General features: G+C 37.2%; 1 protein-coding gene across 1 annotated transcript in view; it reads left to right on the top strand.

Moving 5' to 3' along the window:
* The window catches only part of LOC149845214 (phragmoplastin DRP1E-like), a 32,351-nt gene that overhangs the window by 10,253 nt on the left and 936 nt on the right, over positions 1-21,162 (top strand). The window contains exons 5-12 of the mRNA XM_089995613.1: positions 18,084-18,134; positions 18,241-18,302; positions 19,365-19,455; positions 19,588-19,652; positions 19,790-19,984; positions 20,063-20,182; positions 20,296-20,366; positions 20,821-21,046. Of these exons, the coding sequence (XP_089851739.1) occupies positions 18,084-18,134; positions 18,241-18,302; positions 19,365-19,455; positions 19,588-19,652; positions 19,790-19,984; positions 20,063-20,182; positions 20,296-20,366; positions 20,821-21,046 (881 nt within the window). The remainder of the gene's footprint in view (positions 1-18,083; positions 18,135-18,240; positions 18,303-19,364; positions 19,456-19,587; positions 19,653-19,789; positions 19,985-20,062; positions 20,183-20,295; positions 20,367-20,820; positions 21,047-21,162) is intronic.

The following is a 21,162-nucleotide window of genomic DNA, read 5'->3' as shown; positions in this document are numbered from 1 at the left end:
TCGTCAATAGCAGTTAGCTTTTACTTGATGTCTTCTCCTTCTTCTTCTATCTTCATCTGCTAAAGGTTCACCATTTATATCGCATATCTGAAACACATTCAGATCTGTTGTGTGTTTTCAACAGATTTGAAATAAAATTCAGATCAGCTGTCGTTTGCTGTCGTTCTCCATTCATACCGCAGATCTAAAATGCATTCAGATCTGCTGTGTGTTTTCAACAGATCTGAAATAATATTTTGACCAGCTATCGTTCTCTGTTGCAGCTATAAAAAAATATATATCTGTCGTGACATCCTCTGTCTTTCCCTTTAAACCCTAAAATAAATTTTATGTCTCTGCGTCTTTTAAATCCCCATCTTCACATATTTGTGCTTTTCTTCTGACTGAGCCCTACAATCAGCAACTGAATCTCTGTTCTCCTTCACCAGCCAACTGCTTTTTTTCTTTATTTTGGTCCTATTATCTGTCGTGACTTTCAGATTTTTCTTCAAAGTCATTGTTCTCGTTCTTAATTCCTCTTAACTTCAAATATAAAAATTTCTAAGGTCTCTAAATGGATACTTCTGCGAACTCTGGTCTTTCTTCCAATTTCTTGGGGCGGCTAGTTTCTGAAAAACTAAATACAAACAACTATCTGACTTGGAAAAGGCAAATTACTCTTTTCATTCGAAGTCAAGATCTTTCAGGTCACTTGGATGGCTCAACTCCACCGCCTTCAGAGTTTATCACACAAGAAGCAAAAGAAGGAGGATTGCCAAACATCATTCGCAACCCTGCATTTGTTGCTTGGATGAAGCGCGACCAGGCTCTCGTTGCGTACATCACTTCCACATTGTCACAAGAAGTATTAGTTTCTATTCCTGATGATTGCACAACTAAAGTATTGTGGGAGACTCTAGCTCAGACCTACTCTCAGATATCAGAGGCTAAGGTGTTATTTCTCAAGCGTGAATTTCAGTTTTTAAAAAAAGGGTCAATGACCATTATTGAATTTTTAAATCAAGTCAAAAGCATCACAGATCAATTAGCAATTGTCGGTTATCCAGTGTCAGATAAAGAAAAAGTGCAGCAGACGCTGAGTGCCCTAGGATCAGAGTATCATGTTCTTGTCACTTCTTTATTGTGCTTGCCTACATTGCCCAGTTTTGAGGATCTACGTGCTAAACTGCTCCAGTACGAGATGTCTTTGAAAAACATGTTAGATGCTTCAACAGGGCAATCATCTACGCATGATGTCCTTGCCACAAGCATAACTGCTGATCGTGCACGAGGAGATCCCTCCTATAGAGGGGGGCGTGACAGAGGAGCACAAATCCAGGGTAGACGTGGGTTACTACCTACGCCAAATTTCACTGTCGGCCTTTCAAAAAGTGTTCCCACTGTAATGAGATATTGCGGAAATATAAAGAGTGCATACAAGCACTTACAACAATGAATAAAAGAGACAATATCACAAGTCCACAAAGGGACAATACAAGCACAAGCCTTTAAGAAGGCAACAATATAAAAAGCCTCTTATTGAGAAGAGAGAAAGCTCTCAAGTATGAAAATACACAAGGGGTTCACCCCTATTTATACAGAGGGAGAGAGGGAAAAAGGAGGGCCAAAGGGCCTCAAAAGAAGAGCCAAAAGGGGGCTCCCATGGAGTCGTTGGGAGCCCCCAACGGTCACATTTGTGACCGTTGGGGGCTCCAACGACTCTATGGTTGGAGCCCCTCTTTGGTTCTAAAAAATAAAAAAAATAAAAACAAAAAATAAATAAAGAAATTTACATTTAAACAAAATAGTTGTTTTCTAAAACAACTATGTAAAATTACAAAAATACCCCTATCGGGTATTGATGTAATATATATATATATATATATATATATATGAGGTACATTTTAACACCCCCCCTTAAACTTTATGGGGAAAAGACGGAAAGTTTGCAAAGAAGAAACATGAAGCGGGGAGCCGGAAGAGCTTTAGTGAAGAAGTCCGCCAACTGATATTCTGAAGTGACATATGGTAGAGCAATAGTTCATCGTAAGAATTCGTCACGAACATAGTGGCAGTCTATTTCGATATGTTTTGTACGCTCATGGAAGGTATGATTGCTCGCAATGTAGATGACACTCTTATTGTCGCAACATAATTTTGAGGCTTCGGTAATATCAACCCCCATGTCTTTAAGCAGACTGCGTAGCCATACAAGTTCCATTGTCGTGGTTGCCATAGCCCGATACTCAGCTTCAGTAGATGATAGTGAAACTTTCTGTTGCTTCTTGCATCGCCAGGCAATCAAAGAGTCCCCTAAAAAGACACAAAAACCAGTAGTTGAGACTCTATTATTGGGATTACCTCCCCAATCGGCATTAGTATAAGCAAGAAGATTTAAGGAAGAAGAGGAGGATAGAAAAAGCCCTTTATTGATGGTATTCCGAATGTAGCGGATGATTCAGAGAACAACACTCATATGTACAGTGGTAGGAGCATGCTGAAATTGGCTAACAGAGTGAACCGCATGGGAGATATCTAGTCTGATGATGGTTAGATAGGTAAGAGACCCAATGAGTTGTCTGTAAGGCGTGAGATCTTCCAGAAGAACCCCATCCTCGAACCGTAATTTGGCATTAATAACCTCGAGAGTCTCTACTTTCTTGTCATCAGAGATCCCAGACTTAAAACATATATCTGCAACAAACTTCATCTGTGACAAAATATATCTTCGAGAAGAATATGCAACTTAAATTCCAAGAAAATATCTAAGAAAACCTAAATCAGACATATCAAAATTATTTTTTAACATATTTTTAACATCAATAATACTATTTTGATCATTCCCAGTGATAATCAATAGGTTTTTGTGAGGGGGTAGATTAACTATTTCCCAAGTATTGGCCTTTTTTAAAGCATTTAGTTCAACTTGCATTGCTTCAACCCAATGTGGTATAGATTTAGCTTTATTATAGTGAGCCGGTTCAAAATAAGAATATAGGGTTATTAAACACGCCCGATAGTTGGGGGTTAAGGAATCATAGGATACAAACCTATTTGGGGGTATTGAAATTCTAGAAGAATGTCTAACTTGTGGTTCCTCAGTGGATTAAAAAATTTGAAAGTATTTTTCGAGGGCACTAATAGGTTTTTCTTGATTTCTTCTTGAGTAAACACTTATATTGGTATCACTATCATAAACATTTATATTTGAATCACTATCATTTGAGGGTGTTATGTCAAGATGGGATACCTCATGTGTATCGTTTATGTTTTCAAGAAAATCTTCTTGTATGTCATCAATAAGATCATATAAGATTATATAATCAATTTCATTTGTTTCTTCTATTTTATCAAAACCGTTCTCTTCTTCTAGAAATGTTACATTTTTTGAAATATATAGTTTGTCATTCTTAAAATCATAACATCTATACCCTTTTTTATTTTCACCATATCCTAAAAAAACACATTCAATCTTTTGGAGATAACTTATCTCTTTTATGTAATAGGACAAAACATTTGCAACCAAAAATACGAAGACGATTGAAATCGGGTGAAAATTTAAAGAGTTTTTCATAGGGAGAAGCATTTTTTAACTTAGAAGAAGGCATTCTATTGATTAAATAGGTTGAGGTTAGAATGACTTCGGCCCAAAACTTCTTTGAATTATTCCTAGAAACAAGTAATGTTCTAGCGGTTTCTATAATGTGCCTATGTTTTCTTTCCGCTAGTCCATTTTGTTGGGGAGTCCTAGGACATGACTTTTGATGGCAAATGCCATTTTGGGTTAAATAGTTTTGGAATTCGTGAGATAAGTATTCGCCACCGGAATCGGATCTTAAAATAGATATGTTATTTTGAAATTGATTTTGAACCTTCTTATGAAAATCTTTAAAGAAAGTAAATACTTCTGATTTATGACTAAGAAAATAAATCCAAACATACCGAGTAAAGTCATCAATAAACGTAACATAATATGAATAGCCCCCTTTAGACATAACCGGAGAAGGCCCCCAAACATCCGAATGCACTAATTCAAAAGGTCTAGATGAAAGAAAAGTTCTAGTTGGAAATAGAATAGACTTCATTTTTCCAAAAATGCAATTTTTGCAATTAATTTTTTTTTCCTTACAAAATTTGTTTCCAAAAGGAAAGAGATACATTTTGGAATAACTTGGATGACCAAGTCTTTTATGCCAAGTTTCCATGTTTTTTTCTTGGACATAAGAACAAAAATAATTTGTAGGGAGATCAAGATGGTCCATATAATAGAGGTCTCCCTTTCTATGGCCTTGCCCAATCCGCTTCCCGGACCGGAGATTCTACACAAAGCAACCATTAGATGAGAAAGATATTTCACATCCATGGTCGGCAATTTGAGAAACCGAAAATAGGTTTAAATTTAGTTTGGGAACAACTCTTACTTTTGGAACACAAAAATTTTGAGTCTTTAAAAGAGCCAATACTTGAAATTTTTAAAAAAGTTCCATCGGCCGTAGAGACACAAGAGTCCTTTGAATTGGTGCAAACATCAATAAGTGCATTTTCATGAGGGTCATATGAAAAGAAGCTCCGGAGTCAAGGATCCAAGAATACGTACCGGGTGATGATGTCGAGGCAATAACCGCACCCGATGTGGAGGAAGAAACTTTTAATATTTGTTAGAGAGCCATAGATATTTGTCCAAGAGTTTCTTTGATGTCATTGTTCTTGCCTTCATCTTCTTTGGTGGCGGTTTCTTTAAGAGAGGCCACCTTAGGCTTGAAGGTTCCAATAAGCTTTGGACAAGCGGGTTTAATGTGACCCGGCTCATTGCAATAATGACAAACAATCATTTTTCTTCCTCCATTGTAGTTTCCTTGTTTCCCAAAATGAGGAGGTTTATAGGTTCTAACATTGTTACCCGGTTTTGAAACGGCAAGGACTTCATCAACATGCTTACTCATGCCAAACCTTGTCTCCTCTTGAGTGATTTCGGCAATAGCATCCTCAATAGGAGGAAAAATAGATCTATGGAGAAGTGAGGATCTCACTTGCTCAAATTCGGGACGTAGCCCAAAAAGGAATTGAAACAATCGCTCTTGTTCCATTTGTTTTTGCCTTAAATCAATATCTTCCATAGAAACCCATTTTGGCTCCAAAAGAGTCAATTCATCCCATAGTGGGTTTAGGGCACTATAATAGTCTTGAATGCTAGAATCACTTTGCTTGTTGGTTTTAATCTTTTCTTGCAAGAAGTATGCTCTCGCAAGATCCTTTTGGGTAGACATACCCTTCATAAAGGACCAAGCCTCATTGGCTTTACGAAATTTAGCTATATTAGCACATACCTTAAGCTCCACATTGTTCATAAACCACGCAAGGATTTTTGCGTGATTGCTTTCCCAATCTTCCACTTCTTTTTGATGATTTTCAATGGCCTTGAGGCGAGCATCTCCTTCAAGAGCCTTTTCTTGACCTTCTTCGTTCTTAGTGAGCATAAGCTTAGGTTTCGGAATGGTACCCATGACAAAACCCCAAAGCTTCTTTCCTTTGAGATTATTTTCCATTGCCGATGCCCACATCATATAATTCTTTTCATTGAGCTTGAAAGATAGGTCAATCTTTGCCTCAATGATGTTGCCAAGAAGTGAGAAGATATTCACTAAATATGAGATACACAAACCACACATTTCCTTCAAGAATCGAGTGGCTCTGATACCATGTAATGAGATATTGCGGAAATATAAAGAGTGCATACAAGCACTTACAACAATGAATAAAAGAGACAATATCACAAGTCCACAAAGGGACAATACAAGCACAAGCCTTTAAGAAGGCAACAATATAAAAAGCCTCTTATTGAGAAGAGAGAAAGCTCTCAAGTATGAAAATACACAAGGGGTTCACCCTTATTTATACAAGAGGGAGAGAGGGAAAAAGGATGACCCAAAATGAATTTCTTTTTTGGTTCATATCGCTGACCCCAATTGTTTTGGGATGAAGGCGTAGTTGTTGTTGTTGTTGGGGAAAAAGGAGGGCCAAAGGGCCTCAAAAGAAGAGCCAAAAGGGGGCTCCCATGGAGTCATTGGGAGCCCCCAACGGTCACATTTGTGACCGTTGGGGGCTCCAACGACTCTATGGTTGGAGCCCCTCTAAAATAAAAAAAATAAAAAAAAAATAAAAAAAATAAAAACAAAAAATAAATAAAGAAATTTACATTTAAACAAAATAGTTGTTTTCTAAAACAACTATGTAAAATTACAAAAATACCCATATCGGGTATTGATGTATATATATATATATATATATATATATATATATATATATATATATATATATATATATGAGGTACATTTTAACACCCATATGCTACCAGTGCAACAAGCGTGGTCACATAAAAGCTAACTGCTGGTTCAACCCCCAAAATCGTAATAGAATGCAAAACCATAGAAGTGTTGTTACATCAGGAACTGCAGGTACCTTTCGGGTCAGTGATGATGCTAAGGATCTTTTCTTGTCTGCAATGACCAACTTGAACTTGAAACAGAATGATGATGGAATATGGTATGTAGACTCTGGGGCAGTAGCTCATGTCACCTGCAATGCAGGTAAGTTCTCTACTTTGACCCCATATTTTGGTAAATCTAATATTGTAACTGGAGATGAAATTCACCACCCTATTTCGAACGTAGGCAACGTCCTCATCTCTTTGTTTGAGTCTTCATCCATTCCTTTATCTAATGTTGTTCATGCACCAAATATAAAGAAAAACATTGTCTCTGTTTACGCCCTCATCTCTTTGTCTGAGTCTTCATCCATAACTTTATCTAATGTTGTCCATGCACCAAATATAAAGAAAAATATCGTCTCTGTTTCTAAGCTTGTCGACTCTACCAATTCATCTGTGGAATTTACTCTTACTTCTGTTTTTGTTGAGGATCTTCAAACGAAGGAGACGTTCGCTAAAGGAGAGCGACGTGGAAACATGTATATCTTTAATGAAGATCCAACCTCCAGTGTCCTAAAGCCAAAGTCCGATCATGTCTCTAAAAGCGTTCTAAGTATATCCAAATGTAATAAGTCAAATATCTGGCATTCCCGTCTTGGTCATTGTAGTTGAGTCTTTATTGAAAAATTAGTGGCCAATGGTTTTCTTTCAGAATCCGTTTCACCTTCATTACTAAAGGACAAAATGTGTTCCAGTTGTCAGGTCTGCAAAAGTCATGTACTTCCTTTTCATCAAATAAATAAAAGAGCTTCCATGCCTTTTGAAGTAATATGTTTTGATGTTTGGGCCCCAACTCTCAATCCTTCCTCTTCTGGAAGTAAATACTATGTATCCTTTATTGACAGTTTCTCTCGCTTTACCTGAATATTCTTTATGAAACATAAATCAGAAGTTTTTCTTATTTTTCGTCACTTTCATTCCTACGTTAAAACTCAATTCTCCCAAAATATTCAAATTCTCCAATGTGATGGAGGTAGTGATTTTTCCTCCAAAGAATTTTTAGATTTCCTCCAAGATAATGGGATACATCGTAGAGTTTCTTGCCCGTACACTCCACAACAAAATGGAATTGCCGAACGAAAACATAGACATATTGTGAAAAGTGCAATGAGTTTGATGCATGGTTGTAACTTGCCTATTAATCTTTGGACAGAAACTTTTCATACTGCTACTCGTGATAAATCGTCTTTCTATGCCTATTCTTGAAAATCAGTCTCCCTATTATGTTCTCTTTGGTGTACATCTTGATTATGATGACTTACGAGTTTTTTGATGCACATGTTATGTACACATCGATAAATCCATGAGAACTAAATTTCAGGACAAAGCCTCTATATGCCAATTTGTAGGTTATGCAGATGAACACAAGGGTTACAAGTGCTATGATCCTGCCAATAAGAAGATTATAATCTCCAGAAATGTTGTTTTTGATGAAAATAGTTTTCTGGGAAATAAAGCAGACCACAATCGTGAACATATTGACGCAATTGCTAATTGGTATGATCCATAACTCAGTGTTAAACTTATTTCACATGCCGCAAAACATACTACTTTGGCTCCTGAAAGCATACATGATGAGACAGTTTCAGATGAGGCATCACAAACAGAATGTCTGAGATACAAAGAAAATGTTTATACCAGGAGAACCAGAGAGCAAACAAATGTACATGCTGCAGAACACATGGCATTGTCTAATAACAGAGAGACACCAAGAAGATCAGGCAGGATACGACATCCTATTAAAAAATGGGTTAGTTATGATAACTTTTCTATGGATTTTCAGATTTTTCTATCTAAAATTGAAAAACACGAGGAACCACTTGGTTTTTGTCAAGCTATTCAATCTAACAAATGGATTGAAGCGATGAATGAGGAGATCGAGGAACTTCATGAGTGTCAAACATGAGAGATAGTTGGTCGTTCTCCAGATAAAAATGTTGTTGGTTCAAAATGGATATATAAGATTAAATATAAATCGGATGGTAGTATTGAACGGTACAAGGCACGTCTTGTTGCCAAAGGTTTCACTCAAGAATACGGTTAAGATTATGATGAGACATTCAGCCCAGTGGTGAAAATGGGAACTATTCGCATTATACTTGGCCTGACAATTGAACATGGGTGGACCCTTAGTCAGTTTGATGTTAAAAATGCATTCCTTCATGGGAATTTAAAAGAAGAGGTCTACATGGAGCAACCTCAAGGTTATGCAGAGGGAGACCCAAAAGAATATGTATGCAAATTAACCAGAGCTTTGTATGGTTTGAAGTAAGCCTCCAGGTCATGGTTTGAAAGCTTCTCCTTAGAGATTTAGAACTACGGTTTCTTTCGTTGCCAACTAAATCATTCTCTGTTTATATACAAGGATGGTACTACTATGGTCTTCTTACTTATATACGTTGATGATATCGTGATCACTGGTAATGCTCCAGACCACATTCAACGAATTAAAGTTTTATTAAGTATGCGGTTCAAAATGAAAGATCTTGTGTAACGACCCCAACTCATACCTTTGAAAAATGCGGAATTTTTTTTTCTCTAAGAGTTGCGGAAAGCTTCTCAGAGACTTGGGGTCCCTACAGTTCCAATTTCAGTTGGATAACCACACACCACAAACCAACTTACATTTATCATTCATAACCAACCAACTGAACTCTTTTATTAATGAATCAATAAGAGTCATATTCAATGTCAAAAGTGAAATAACAAATTACAGGAAATAAGAACTAAAAGAAAACAAAAGTAGAGCCACTCTGTCCGTAAGTGAAGCCGTCTGAAGTAAACGTGACCCTCGTATCCCCTCAGAAGCGAGTCGATTTCACTGATCACCTGTGTCTGGGAAAAAACCAATAAAATGAGGGTTAGAAATCCGAAGAATTCTGCGTACAGGATTCCCTAATGAATCAAATAAGAAAAAGAGCATAAATAAGATCCATGTAATATTTTGAGGAATACGGTTATAATCAATTCCTAAGACAATTAACCATTCATGCAGAATTAAACATTTAACAGGAGGGAACACGAAGTATGTAACATTGATCACAATTTAATCAATAAGGCAATTAAATGCAAAAGAGATCAACATCATGCAATGATCCACATATAACAACCAAGTGAACAGGTAAACATGCATGAACTAATGCATAGCAAGAATATGCATGATTTATGTGCAATGCATGAACCCTTATTATCTTTCATTTAAGCTTCCCTCTTTCCATATGCATGTCCTATTAAATGTACACAATATTTAAATTCCTCTTTTTAATTTACCATTGCCCGCGGATACACCAAACGGGTACAATCCCCGAGGTCAAGTAGGGTTCCCGGGGTAGCTTAACACACAATTTGTATTTTATTACCGGGTTCCAAACTTAGCCCTCGACCGATATCAAGAAACAACACCATCCATCGGAACCTTGAAAAACAACATCGAAAGTCGGGGACACCATGGAAAACAGCATCCACTGGCGCCACTTTATTGGTATACCAAACAACAACAGCTGTGTCAAAACCCACCACCCCTAGGAATAGTGGCGGACTCTCCCTAAAACCGTGGCCAGGAGAAGAACCTCAATATTGGGTTCAGGGGCAACAATGCACACGGAGTCTTTGTATCCTCACGGTTTTCCCCAAACCGCAACATCCAAGATTCCCACGCCAAAGCAAGGACATCAAGGAGAAAGTGAATTACACTGTTCTTTATTTTTTTTTATCTGGTTATTAATTCATCTCTCTTACATTTGCAAATTTACATGCAGAATTAATAATATAAGCTTGCACATCAGCATGCTAAGCTTTTCACGGGACCACAGCCCGTGACCACATAGAACAGTGCGGTAAAACAATAATACCACATTTGATTTGTTGCAATGCATCAAAATAACTAAAACAGAGAACAACTGGTTCTCGAGGCTCACACAGCCTCCTGATGATTCATTTGATTATTAATGCATTGACATGCAAAAATCATGAATAACAGGCCATTATGAATTCTTTTCTATGCTTCTCAATGCACATTCATTTAGGATAATTTAAAGGTGTGCATGAAACAATAACATACATATACATGTGCATGAGTTCACAACTTTAATTTAAATTTCATGCTTTCATTCCATACACATGCTCATATCCCATGTATGATTTTATTTAGCCTATGCATTCATGTCAATGCATGCTTTAACATACATGTTCTTGTCAGATACACACTTTGATGAAATTACACATCTTAATCAGCATGTGAACCTTCAAGTGGTGGTGCACGTGTCAATACATCAAGTTAGTGTACGATATGCATAAGATGTAGCTTTGCAGCAAATACTTTGATTTTAGCTTAATGTGCGAAATGCAGGAAAACAAAACATGTCATGCTCTTACACAAATAGGTTTGTCAGGTAAGCATAAATATGAAAATTTCAAGAAGAACTGAACCTTACACAAGCTAATTTAACTCAGCCTATAATATTTAGTTTAAGCCTTGGAAAACAGCCTGTACAATAACAACCGAAAACATTTACATGTTTAGCTAAATTATGATAACACCCATAACGTTTGTGTCATACAATTATGAAGCAAATGACCACTTACACATGAGTATATAAAAAAACAATATAACCATGCAAAGCTGGACTAACACAGGTATAATGTAGTCTTATTTGAGAAGCAATGACCCAGCCAACCCAATCAGCTAGGTTTGACACACAACCAACCCCACCCAGCCGACCCGATCGGCTGGATCTGCTGATGCACACAACTCAACACACACCCATATTTTTGAACTAACATAACTTTTATTTTGTTGCTGAGAGCCTACTAACAGAAATTCTAAAAAAATCCAGAACCACATGTATGCTCACATAACTCAAGTATACACATATTTACAAAGTTCATAACCATGTCATGAAATACATATCAGTCATAAACATACGTTCAACCACGTTTTTGGCTTTATTTCCAGATTTACATGTCTTACTAATCCATAACATGGGTTCTTCAAAGAAAATTGACATCACCATGGGGCACACACATGACAATCCATATTTTTCATAGATAAAAATTCTGTTTTACTATAAGAATGCATCCATACGTACGTTGTTTCAAATAACCTTAAAAAAAAAGGACCATGAAACACATGGATTTCATCCATGGATTGTAGAGTAAATGCTTAAATTTACTCACCCACATGGTTTTACACTAAAATACTCCATGGAAATATGATCCATGTTCTTTTTCCTCACTTAAATCAAAAGAAAAACCCGTACCTTTTTTTTTTTGAAGTTTTTCCAGCAATCTTTCTGGCGATCGGAGGCTGGGGACGCAAAGCAGAGCCGTCTGGTGATGCTCCTCTCACTGTCGTGACAGGGGAGCTCGTCGTGGCCTGTGGGTTGCCACAGTTCACCGGCGACTTCCAAATCCATCGGCGCGCGCACACAGAGAGAGAGAGAGACGAGGGACGAGAGAGAGACCCGAGTGAAGAGGGCCCCCTCTCCACTCCCTTTTATCGGCCAAGACCCCCTCCTCTGCCGAGAGGCTGCGGTCGTTACGCTCTGCGTTACCCCCCTGCCCCCCTTTCCGTTTTCAGATCCTTGAAAACAAGAATCGTGCCCTAGGCACGATTCTGTTTTACGCCCCCCCCCCCCTTGTAAGTGAAATCGGGTCCGAGCCCGTGACCCGCGACGCTGGGTCCATTTTAATAATGGACCCGGTTTCGCCTACGAGTGACGGATCCTCAGTTGGATCCGTGGATCCAATTGTGGGTCCGACCCTATATACTAAACTTTATTTGTTTTTATTTGTTTTATAAATACTATTACTTATTTGTTTTAATTAAAAATTACTATTATAAGCATAATTTAACGCCCCATTGTGGGTTATTTACGCATTTTTTTATGGATCCGGTAACGGATCCGAGGCCCAAATTTAGAAAAACACCCGTTATTTTCCAATAAACTTAAATAATTAGTTGTCAAAAATTGAGGTCATTACATCTTGGGGAACTGAAATATTTTCTTGGTGTAGAGGTGGACAGACAGGATGGAAAAATGTCATTAACTCAACATAAATACACTCTTGATCTTCTGGCCAAAGCAGGAATGACAGATTGCAAACCTCTACCTACACCCAGTGTTGTCAATCAAAAGCTCAGTATTTGTGATGGTGAATTATATCATGATGCAAGCAAGTATCACAGTTTAGTGGACATGTTACAATTACTTTTACTAGACCAGACATTGTATATTCTATTAATCAAGTATCTCAGTTCATGCATGAACCGAAGACTGGTCACATGGATGCCGTCAAACGTATTCTTCGTTATCTAAAAGGCACGGTGGGTGATGGACTCACATATATACAATCTTCATGGGGAACACCAAAACATGACATATTGGCCTATACAGATGCAGACTGGGCAGGGGATCCAGATGAGAGGAGGTTTGTTTCTGGATACTGTGTTTTTATTGGGAGAAATCTTGTCTCATGGATTAGCAGAAAACAGAAGGTTGTGGCAAGATCTAGCACAGAGGCAGAGTATAGATCTATGGCAGCTACCACAGCGGAAGTGACCTGGATTAGGCATCTACTTACAGAGATGGGAGATAATATCTCAAGTTCGACACTTATGTGTGATAATAGAGGTGCTATACAAATTGCGTTCAATCCTATTCATCATAGTCGGACTAAGCATATTGAGATTGACCAGCATTTCATCAGACAAAGAGATTGAACCGGTTTATGTGTCTTCAGAAGACCAAGTTGCTGATATGTTCACAAAAGGTCTCACAAGTAATCGTTTCTGGTATCTGAAGAACAAGTTGCACAGGATTCACTCCCATGTACAACTTGAGGGAGGGTATTAGAATATGGATCGGATATGGATCCAATAAAGGATCCATATCATCCATAGTCATTCACGTGTTTTATATGTTTTATATTCTAACACAATATGTATTACTAATACAATGCACTTTCGTCCGTGTAAAAGTTTTGTAACCCTATTAAGTCTAATGATGGATTATCGCAACCATTAAGAAAAACAAAACAGAGGCTGCCGATTCCCAAGAAGGCTCTATTCTTCCTCCTTACTCTTTCTTGATTTCTTCAACAGAGCACATCAACTCAACAACAGTTTTATCAATGACTACCACTACAATGGAGGTGGTGTGACTGAGAAGATTGCTTGCTGATATGGGAATTAAGATTCTAGGAGCTTCAAAAATGTGCTGCGATAATAAGAGTGTTATCTACATTGCCATCAACAATACTTTTCATGAAAGGACGAAGTACTTCGAGATGGACTGCCATTATGTTTGAGGGGAATATCTTCAAAGAACTATTGATCTACCTTATGTCACATCAAAGTATCAGTTGGCAGACTTTTTTACCAAACCTCTCTCTGCTCCTAGGTTTCACTTCCTTTTAGATGAACTTTCGGTTATCCTATCCTAAGTTTGAGGGTGAGTGCTAAATTATATATATATATATATGTATATTTGTATATAAGGTATTGTAATACTAGAGTTGCCAGTTGGGGAAGCAGGAGCGGAAAGCGATTTGGGAAGCTGAAGCTAGAAGTGATTCGGGTATTTATTATCTCAAGCTAAGTTTTCTTCTGAAATTGTTCTCAGGTCTGGAATATCAGATGATAAGATTGACACTCGTGAAGTAATGAATGCCAAGATGAAAATTGATAATGGGGAGCCTCTAAATGATCAAATTCCTTATAGACAGCTTATTTGAGCTCTTTCCTACTTGACTATCACTATACCTGATATAGCACACGTTGTACACACAACTATTCCGTTTCAGTACGCTCCCACATCTGTTCACATGGGAGCTGTTTTGCGTATTTTTAGATGTCTTAAAAATTCTATTTCTAGAGTCCTATTTATGTTATCTTCTGCATTAGATTTACTTGCATATACAGATGCAGACTAGGAGGTGATCCTAATAATAGACACTCAACCATTGGTTTATGTGTTTTCTTAGGTGAATTATTAATCTCATGGAGGGAGGTGGTGTGACTTAGAAGATTGCTTGTTGATATAGGAATTAAGATTCTAGGAGCTTCAAAGATGTGCTGCGATAATAAGAGTGTTATCTACATTGCCAACAACAATATTTTTCATGAAAGGTTGAAGCACATCGAGATGGACTGCCATTATGTTCGAGAGGAATATCTTCAAAGAACAATTGATCTGCCTTATGTCACATTAAAGTACTAGTTGGCAGACTTTTTTACCAAACCTCTCTCTGCTCCTAGGTTTCACTGCCTTTTAGACAAACTTTCGGTTATCCTATCGTAAGTTTGAGGGTTAGTGCTAAATTATATATATATATATATATATATATATATATATATATATATAAAAGGTATTGTAATACTAGAGTTGTCAGTCGGGGAAGTAGGAGCGAGAAACGATTCATGAAGCGAAAGCTGGAAGTGAGGCATTTCCAAAATTTTAGGAAGCGAGAAGCGTGGGATGACTTAGAAGCGAACCGGGAATCGTCTCAGAAGCGAGAAAAGAAGCGAGCCATAAGCAACTTAGGAAGCGAACCAGAAGCGATGTGAAAGCGAGGGGAAAGCAAAAAAAGAGAAAAAAAAAGAAAAATAAGAAGAAAAAACAAAAAAAAGGAAAAAAGAAGGGGAAGCGAGCTTCCCATTAATGGGGAAGCACACTTTCCCTAAATTGGGAAGCGCGCTTTTCAATTTTTTTGGCACTTCTCAGCACATTTTGGAAGAGCTACATTTCACACTTTTGAAACGCGCTTCGGGTATGGCGCTCCCGGTAACCTTGGTATATACGTATATGTATATATACATATATATACTTGTATATACATATTATATGTATATACTTTTTTTTTGTAATATATATTGAGAGAGAGAGACGAGAGACAAGAGACAAGAGAGACAAGGGGAGTGTGCCCTAAACAGTCGTGCACTCCCCTAGTTTGGGTCAAATGAGGTTGCGAGGCGCGTGCCTCAGCCAAAGGCGTGTACTTCAGAGCCTATGAGGTGCACACCTCATAGGGTTTGTGCTTTTTCAGTCTGGTTCAAGACTCAAGGGTCCTTGCCTTGCGGCAAGGCACAATTTTTGCACCTTGAGGCACACTTTTCACAACACTGGTAGTGAGGTTCATTTATAATTTTTGTTTATTTTGTTATTAAAAAAATTATTTATTTTATTTTTCGGTGTTTTTGTGAATGTATAAATATGTTATTTCCCTTTTTGGTTAAATAAATTGTGTTTGTGCTTTACTTCCTTTTTTGTTTGTCTTTCGGTTGTGTCTCGGGTTTCGTGCCACTTCGTGACATGGTATCAAAGCCAAAAAAACTTTCTTGGTATCTTGTTTCTTTGGTTCAAGTTTGTGTTTCGTGTAGGATTCATGATCGATGTATAGCTTGGATTCAAGAAAAATCTTTATCTGGTATACATGATAATATATATATATATAATTACTTTTGCTTGTGTTGTCTATCTCATGTCTTATGCATTAGAAAGCACTTATTTATCATATATTGAGGTTGTAATGACTAGCTCTAACAGTTAGGTTATGTCTTCCTCTATAAATTGATGATAGATATACATATGGTGTGTGTTTGAGTGTTTATTAGTGAGGTTCATTTGTATTTTTTGTTTATTTTGTTATTAAAAAAATTATTTACTTTATTTCTTGGTGTTCTTGTGAATGTATAAATATGTTATTTCCAATGTTGTCAGTATCAGCCGATACATATCGTATTGGCAGAAAATCAATATGCTTCACCCTTGAATTGGCTATTTTTCAATAAATGTAAACAATACTTAAAATTAATTTTTAATATGATTTTAATGACTGTAACATGTGTCACATTCTGATTGACACGTAATATTTTTTAATTATTTTCTGGCCGATTCAGAATGATTCACTTGAGTATCGGTATCGGCCAATTCACCTGAATCATTGGCCAAACGATACAGGGCCGATTACGATACTGACAACATTGGTTATTTCCTTTTTTGGTTAAATAATTTATGTTTGTGCTTTAATTCCTTTTTTGTTAGTCTTTCAATTGTCTCGGGTTTCATGTCACTTCGTGACAATCAGTTCAATTGATCAATGTGAGCATTGACTTTTGTAAGTTATGCTTTTGATATTGCATTAGCATTTCCACCGTTTATTTGCACTCTGATGTATATTGTTTATCTGGATATGTTTGTACTAATGCTAATGAATGCCTGGATTGCATCTTCCATTTGCCAAACAAAATAACAAGAAAATGGTATCTTTGGAAATTGATATCAAGCTAATAACATGAACATTTAAGAAATCATGGAAAGATAGTTGCTAAACTTGCTTAAATTAGTCAATTCTGATTACAATGGTGTATCCAGTAGCCATGTGTCCAACCAAGAGGTTAAGGAATTTCATCTCCTAATCTGGCAATATCCTAGTTTGAGATTGTCACTTTAGTCTGAGTCCAATCTAACTGTCTTGTTGGGGAGTGATGACTTTGATGTGTTAGAAATCTTAATAGAGAGATTGCCATCTAGAATTGAGCTCCTGTCTACAAGCTTTTTGCAACTTCTGCGGTACTTCCTGCAGTGGAGCTTTTTGTAGGAGCAAGGCCCATGCTACTCTCTAGAAGGCTTTAGGGACTTGTGCCCTAGATTCTGGCATTCTCTTTCAATGTCTATTTATCCTTGGTTTTACCGTTTACAATTTGTTCTCCACAGGATCATTCTGGAAACCTCCAATTCCCACCTGTTGATATTACTTTTGGGTTTATTATTGTCTTGATTGGAACCACAATGACCATGAATTCTGTTATTGACCTTGTTGAGTGAGCCACAAGATTGGCACAACCAATAACCTCTAGGACCAGGAGCATGTTCATGGTTTGTATAAACTGTCACCCACTATCCTTCTTTTTGTTCTTGATAGGAGGTGGTTTGATGGAAGTATTCTTGCAGCCTTAGATCAATTTCAGGTGGCTTTCTGCTACTGTAGGACAAGTATGGAACCTCCTGATTATTGGTTCCACATCCCGTGTTGATGTGGACCTGATATGTAGGCAATGTAGAAGGGTAGGGGGAAGTATTGCAGATGAAGAGAGGAGTAGATGTCTGTGAGTGAGCACCCAGGTCTTTAACAAACCTTATCCCTCGCTTCCGGAGGAGGCATACATGAAGGAGATGATTCCTTTAAGCAAAGTTGGTTATTTTCTATTGACTTATGATCAAGGATGGCCCTGAAACTGTGCTCGATGTCCCTGAGGTCCCCATATTAAAATTGGATGAGCTCAGATGCCTTGACCCTTAGACTCTTTTTATGGAACCTTCTGGTGTTCTTACCCTGCCATGCCTCTTGTCACCCATTCTTTCAACGTTTCTGATTCAGTTAACCATCCCTTTGACAGTTAGATTGATTTTTCTTTTCTGGTTACATATCACTATTATGTGGTGTTTTTCTTTTTCACTTTAAGCTCTTGCGACCAAAATTGGCCCAGCTTTAATACTTCAGATTTATGTGGTATTGTCACATGATTCGTACTCCTTTGATTGCATCAGTTTAGACTTGCTTTTCTTTTATTGTATAAATCACTAATATGCTTTACTTTGATTCACTTATTTGGCAGTTGTCAACTTAACATTGATTGATCTGCCTGGTCTGACAAAGGTTGCTGTAGGTAATGTTCTTTAATGTTGTGGCTAAATGTTCTCTAATATAATTTGTGAACCAGATGAATCTATCATTTGTACCTTGAGTTTAATTATGGAGTTTGTTTTCTGCAGAGGGACAGCCTGAAAGCGTTGTTTCAGAAATTGAAAATATGGTGCGGTCATATGTTGAAAAGGTGATTTCATGCCACATGTTTATCATTCTTCCTTGCAATGTATGACATTTAATGTAGTTGTTCTAAGTATTGTGTTCATGTTTGAAGCTTTGGTGAACCTGAGTGGACTTGGTTTGGCTTTGTTGAAATTTTAGGTAGTTAATTTTGGCAATATTTCACTGTATAATGTTAGCTAATGCCTGTTGCCAAAGTTGTGTTGAATATGTCCTTATCACCTTCCATGGCCTGCCTGAGGCTTAAGTCAGGTGCATGAGTCAAGGTTATGCTTTGATGCACCATTTCTTTTTCAAAAGTCCTCACCATAGACTACAACCTTTTGGACACTATTTTGCATAGACTACGATCTTTTTGGACACTTTATTTTGCATAATAGCTTTGGGAAAAAAAGAGGCTGCAAAAAAAAATCTGAATTTGATATAACACAGGAAACACCTCACTGACCTATTTGCTCCAAAATTTGACTTTTAAAAAAAAAAAAAAAATACATGGTATTATTTTATTATGGATGGTTATAAATTATAATAAATGTTAATAGAGATGGAAAATTGATTGCCAGTTTAGGAATGGCGTACAAAATAGTATTTTACAAGCAGGAGCAGGGTTCTTTTCTCTTTTTTCCCCTGGGTAACATATCTTTACTGTTAGTAGAGGTTTTGCATGTGACAGCTTCCTTTAACCCATTCCTCATTATAACTTTGTTGAATGAGTAGTTCAAATACAGTGAATGTGATGTTTGTCACATCCTTTTTCAGATAGAGGTAAGTTTTGTTGATAATCCTTTTCTGTAGTATTCCCTTTGGTTTTCTAGTTGCACTGTGCATACAAAATATAACACTACTGATTTTGATCTGTTGCTCATCACTAATATTTTTATTCTTGGTTACCTGTCTGTTTGTCTAGTCCACAATAGTACAGATGAACACACAAGTATACACACATGCATGTAATTGCTGCCTGTCATCCTGTTGCTAGAAATAGAATATATATGATGTCACCTTTTTTGGTCAATTTGTTATTGGTTGTTCATGTTGTTGTGTGCAATGATGGTACTTGTTTATGTAGCCAAATTGCATCATATTGGCAATATCACCAGCAAATCAGGACATAGCAACATCTGATGCTATTAAAATTGCAAGAGAAGTTGATCCAACAGGTGATTGGTGGTGTTGGTCAAAATCCATTTTGTTGAGCCTATGCACGTTCTTGATTTCTTGTAGTTTACTTTGTTGCATATCTAGTTTTACTAATCAGTGTGATGGAATTTGTTTAACTTGGTGATGTTTAGGTGAAAGGACATTTGGAGTTTTGACCAAGCTTGATCTAATGGACAAGGGAACTAGTGCATTAGATGTATGACAATTTGATATCTGTTTATGGTTTCTTATCGATATCCTTTGACTGTTTGTTTTATAAAAAAATCTGCATTTGCCCCCAAAAAATAGTTTTTTTTTGTTTGGATTTTCTTGAATTCCTATTCCGCTTTTCAGGTTCTTGAAGGAAGAGCTTACAGATTACAACAACCTTGGGTTGGGATAGTGAACCGTTCACAAGCAGATATCAACAAGAATGTTGACATGATTGCTGCACGACGCAAGGAGAGGGAATATTTTGCAACAAGCCCTGACTACGGGCACCTAGCAAGTAAAATGGGCTCTGAATATCTTGCAAAACTTCTCTCAAGGGTAATGCATCTTGTTGCATATGTAAAACTATAGTTATGTGTCCTGTGACAGTTTTTTGATAATTTTATTCATCTGCAGCATTTGGAGTCTGTAATTAGGTCACAGATACCAAGTATATCATCGCTGATAAACAAAAACATTGATGAGTTGGAGGCAGAGATGGACCATCTTGGTAGACCTATTGCTGTTGATGCTGGGGTATTGCTATTTCTGTCTAGTTATTGTTGCTTTTATTGTTATTCACTCCATTTCAACAAATTGGAGCTTGACATCATTTCTGTAATTTGAAACTTTATTTGTGTTTTCTTCAGGCCCAATTGTACACAATTTTGGAGCTTTGTCGTGCGTTTGATCGTATTTTTAAGGAGCATCTTGACGGCGGGTGGGGCATCAACTTTTCTTTTGTTCATTTCTCTTTGATAATCATATATAGCCAGAATAAGGGAGATAACCTTTAATCTTTGCATGTGCATGTGTTAGAATGGGCTGCTCTCTCTCTCTCTCGTGCATATATGCTTCCTTTAGAGTTTGTAATACTTATCTTAATACTAGTATGCAATATGATTAACAGTTATAGACATGTACATGAAATGCCTACTGATACTTCTTTATGCCATTTGTGTTTTGTTTGCTTGCCCCATTTCATTAAATTAATTCTTGACTGTTGGTGCCATTTTTTCTTCTCTATTACTGCACTTTTTAATCTTTTCTTCCCAAGCCCATTTCCTACATGTGAAGTGGCTCTTGTTCTGATGACACTAGAGAAAACATGGTTTTAATAGCATCTCTTTTTTTTCTGATTTTTTATTTTTATTTTCTGTTCTCCAACTTCTTAGACGACCTGGCGGCGATCGGATATATGGAGTTTTTGACAACCAACTTCCTGCGGCTTTAAGAAAACTGCCATTTGATCGGCATCTGTCTTTGCAAAATGTGCGGAAAGTGGTGTCTGAGGCTGATGGTTATCAACCTCATTTGATTGCTCCTGAGCAGGGATATAGGCGTCTGATAGATGGGGCTATTAACTATTTCAAGGGACCAGCTGAAGCATCAGTTGATGCAGTAATTATTTCCTTGCCTTAGATTATGTTGTTTCATATCTTCCAGTGGATAATTGTACACTTGCAATTATAACTGATCCTGGATCAGTTTTGAATGGTACTAATGTTTCTAACTAC

Source organism: Nuphar pumila, chromosome 2 (genome assembly GCF_984573655.1).
Source record: "Nuphar pumila chromosome 2, dmNupPumi1.hap1.1, whole genome shotgun sequence".
NCBI classification, from domain to species: Eukaryota; Viridiplantae; Streptophyta; class Magnoliopsida; order Nymphaeales; family Nymphaeaceae; genus Nuphar; species Nuphar pumila.
The sequence above is the reverse complement of the archived record's forward strand: the minus strand, read 5'-3'. Positions and strand labels throughout refer to the sequence as shown.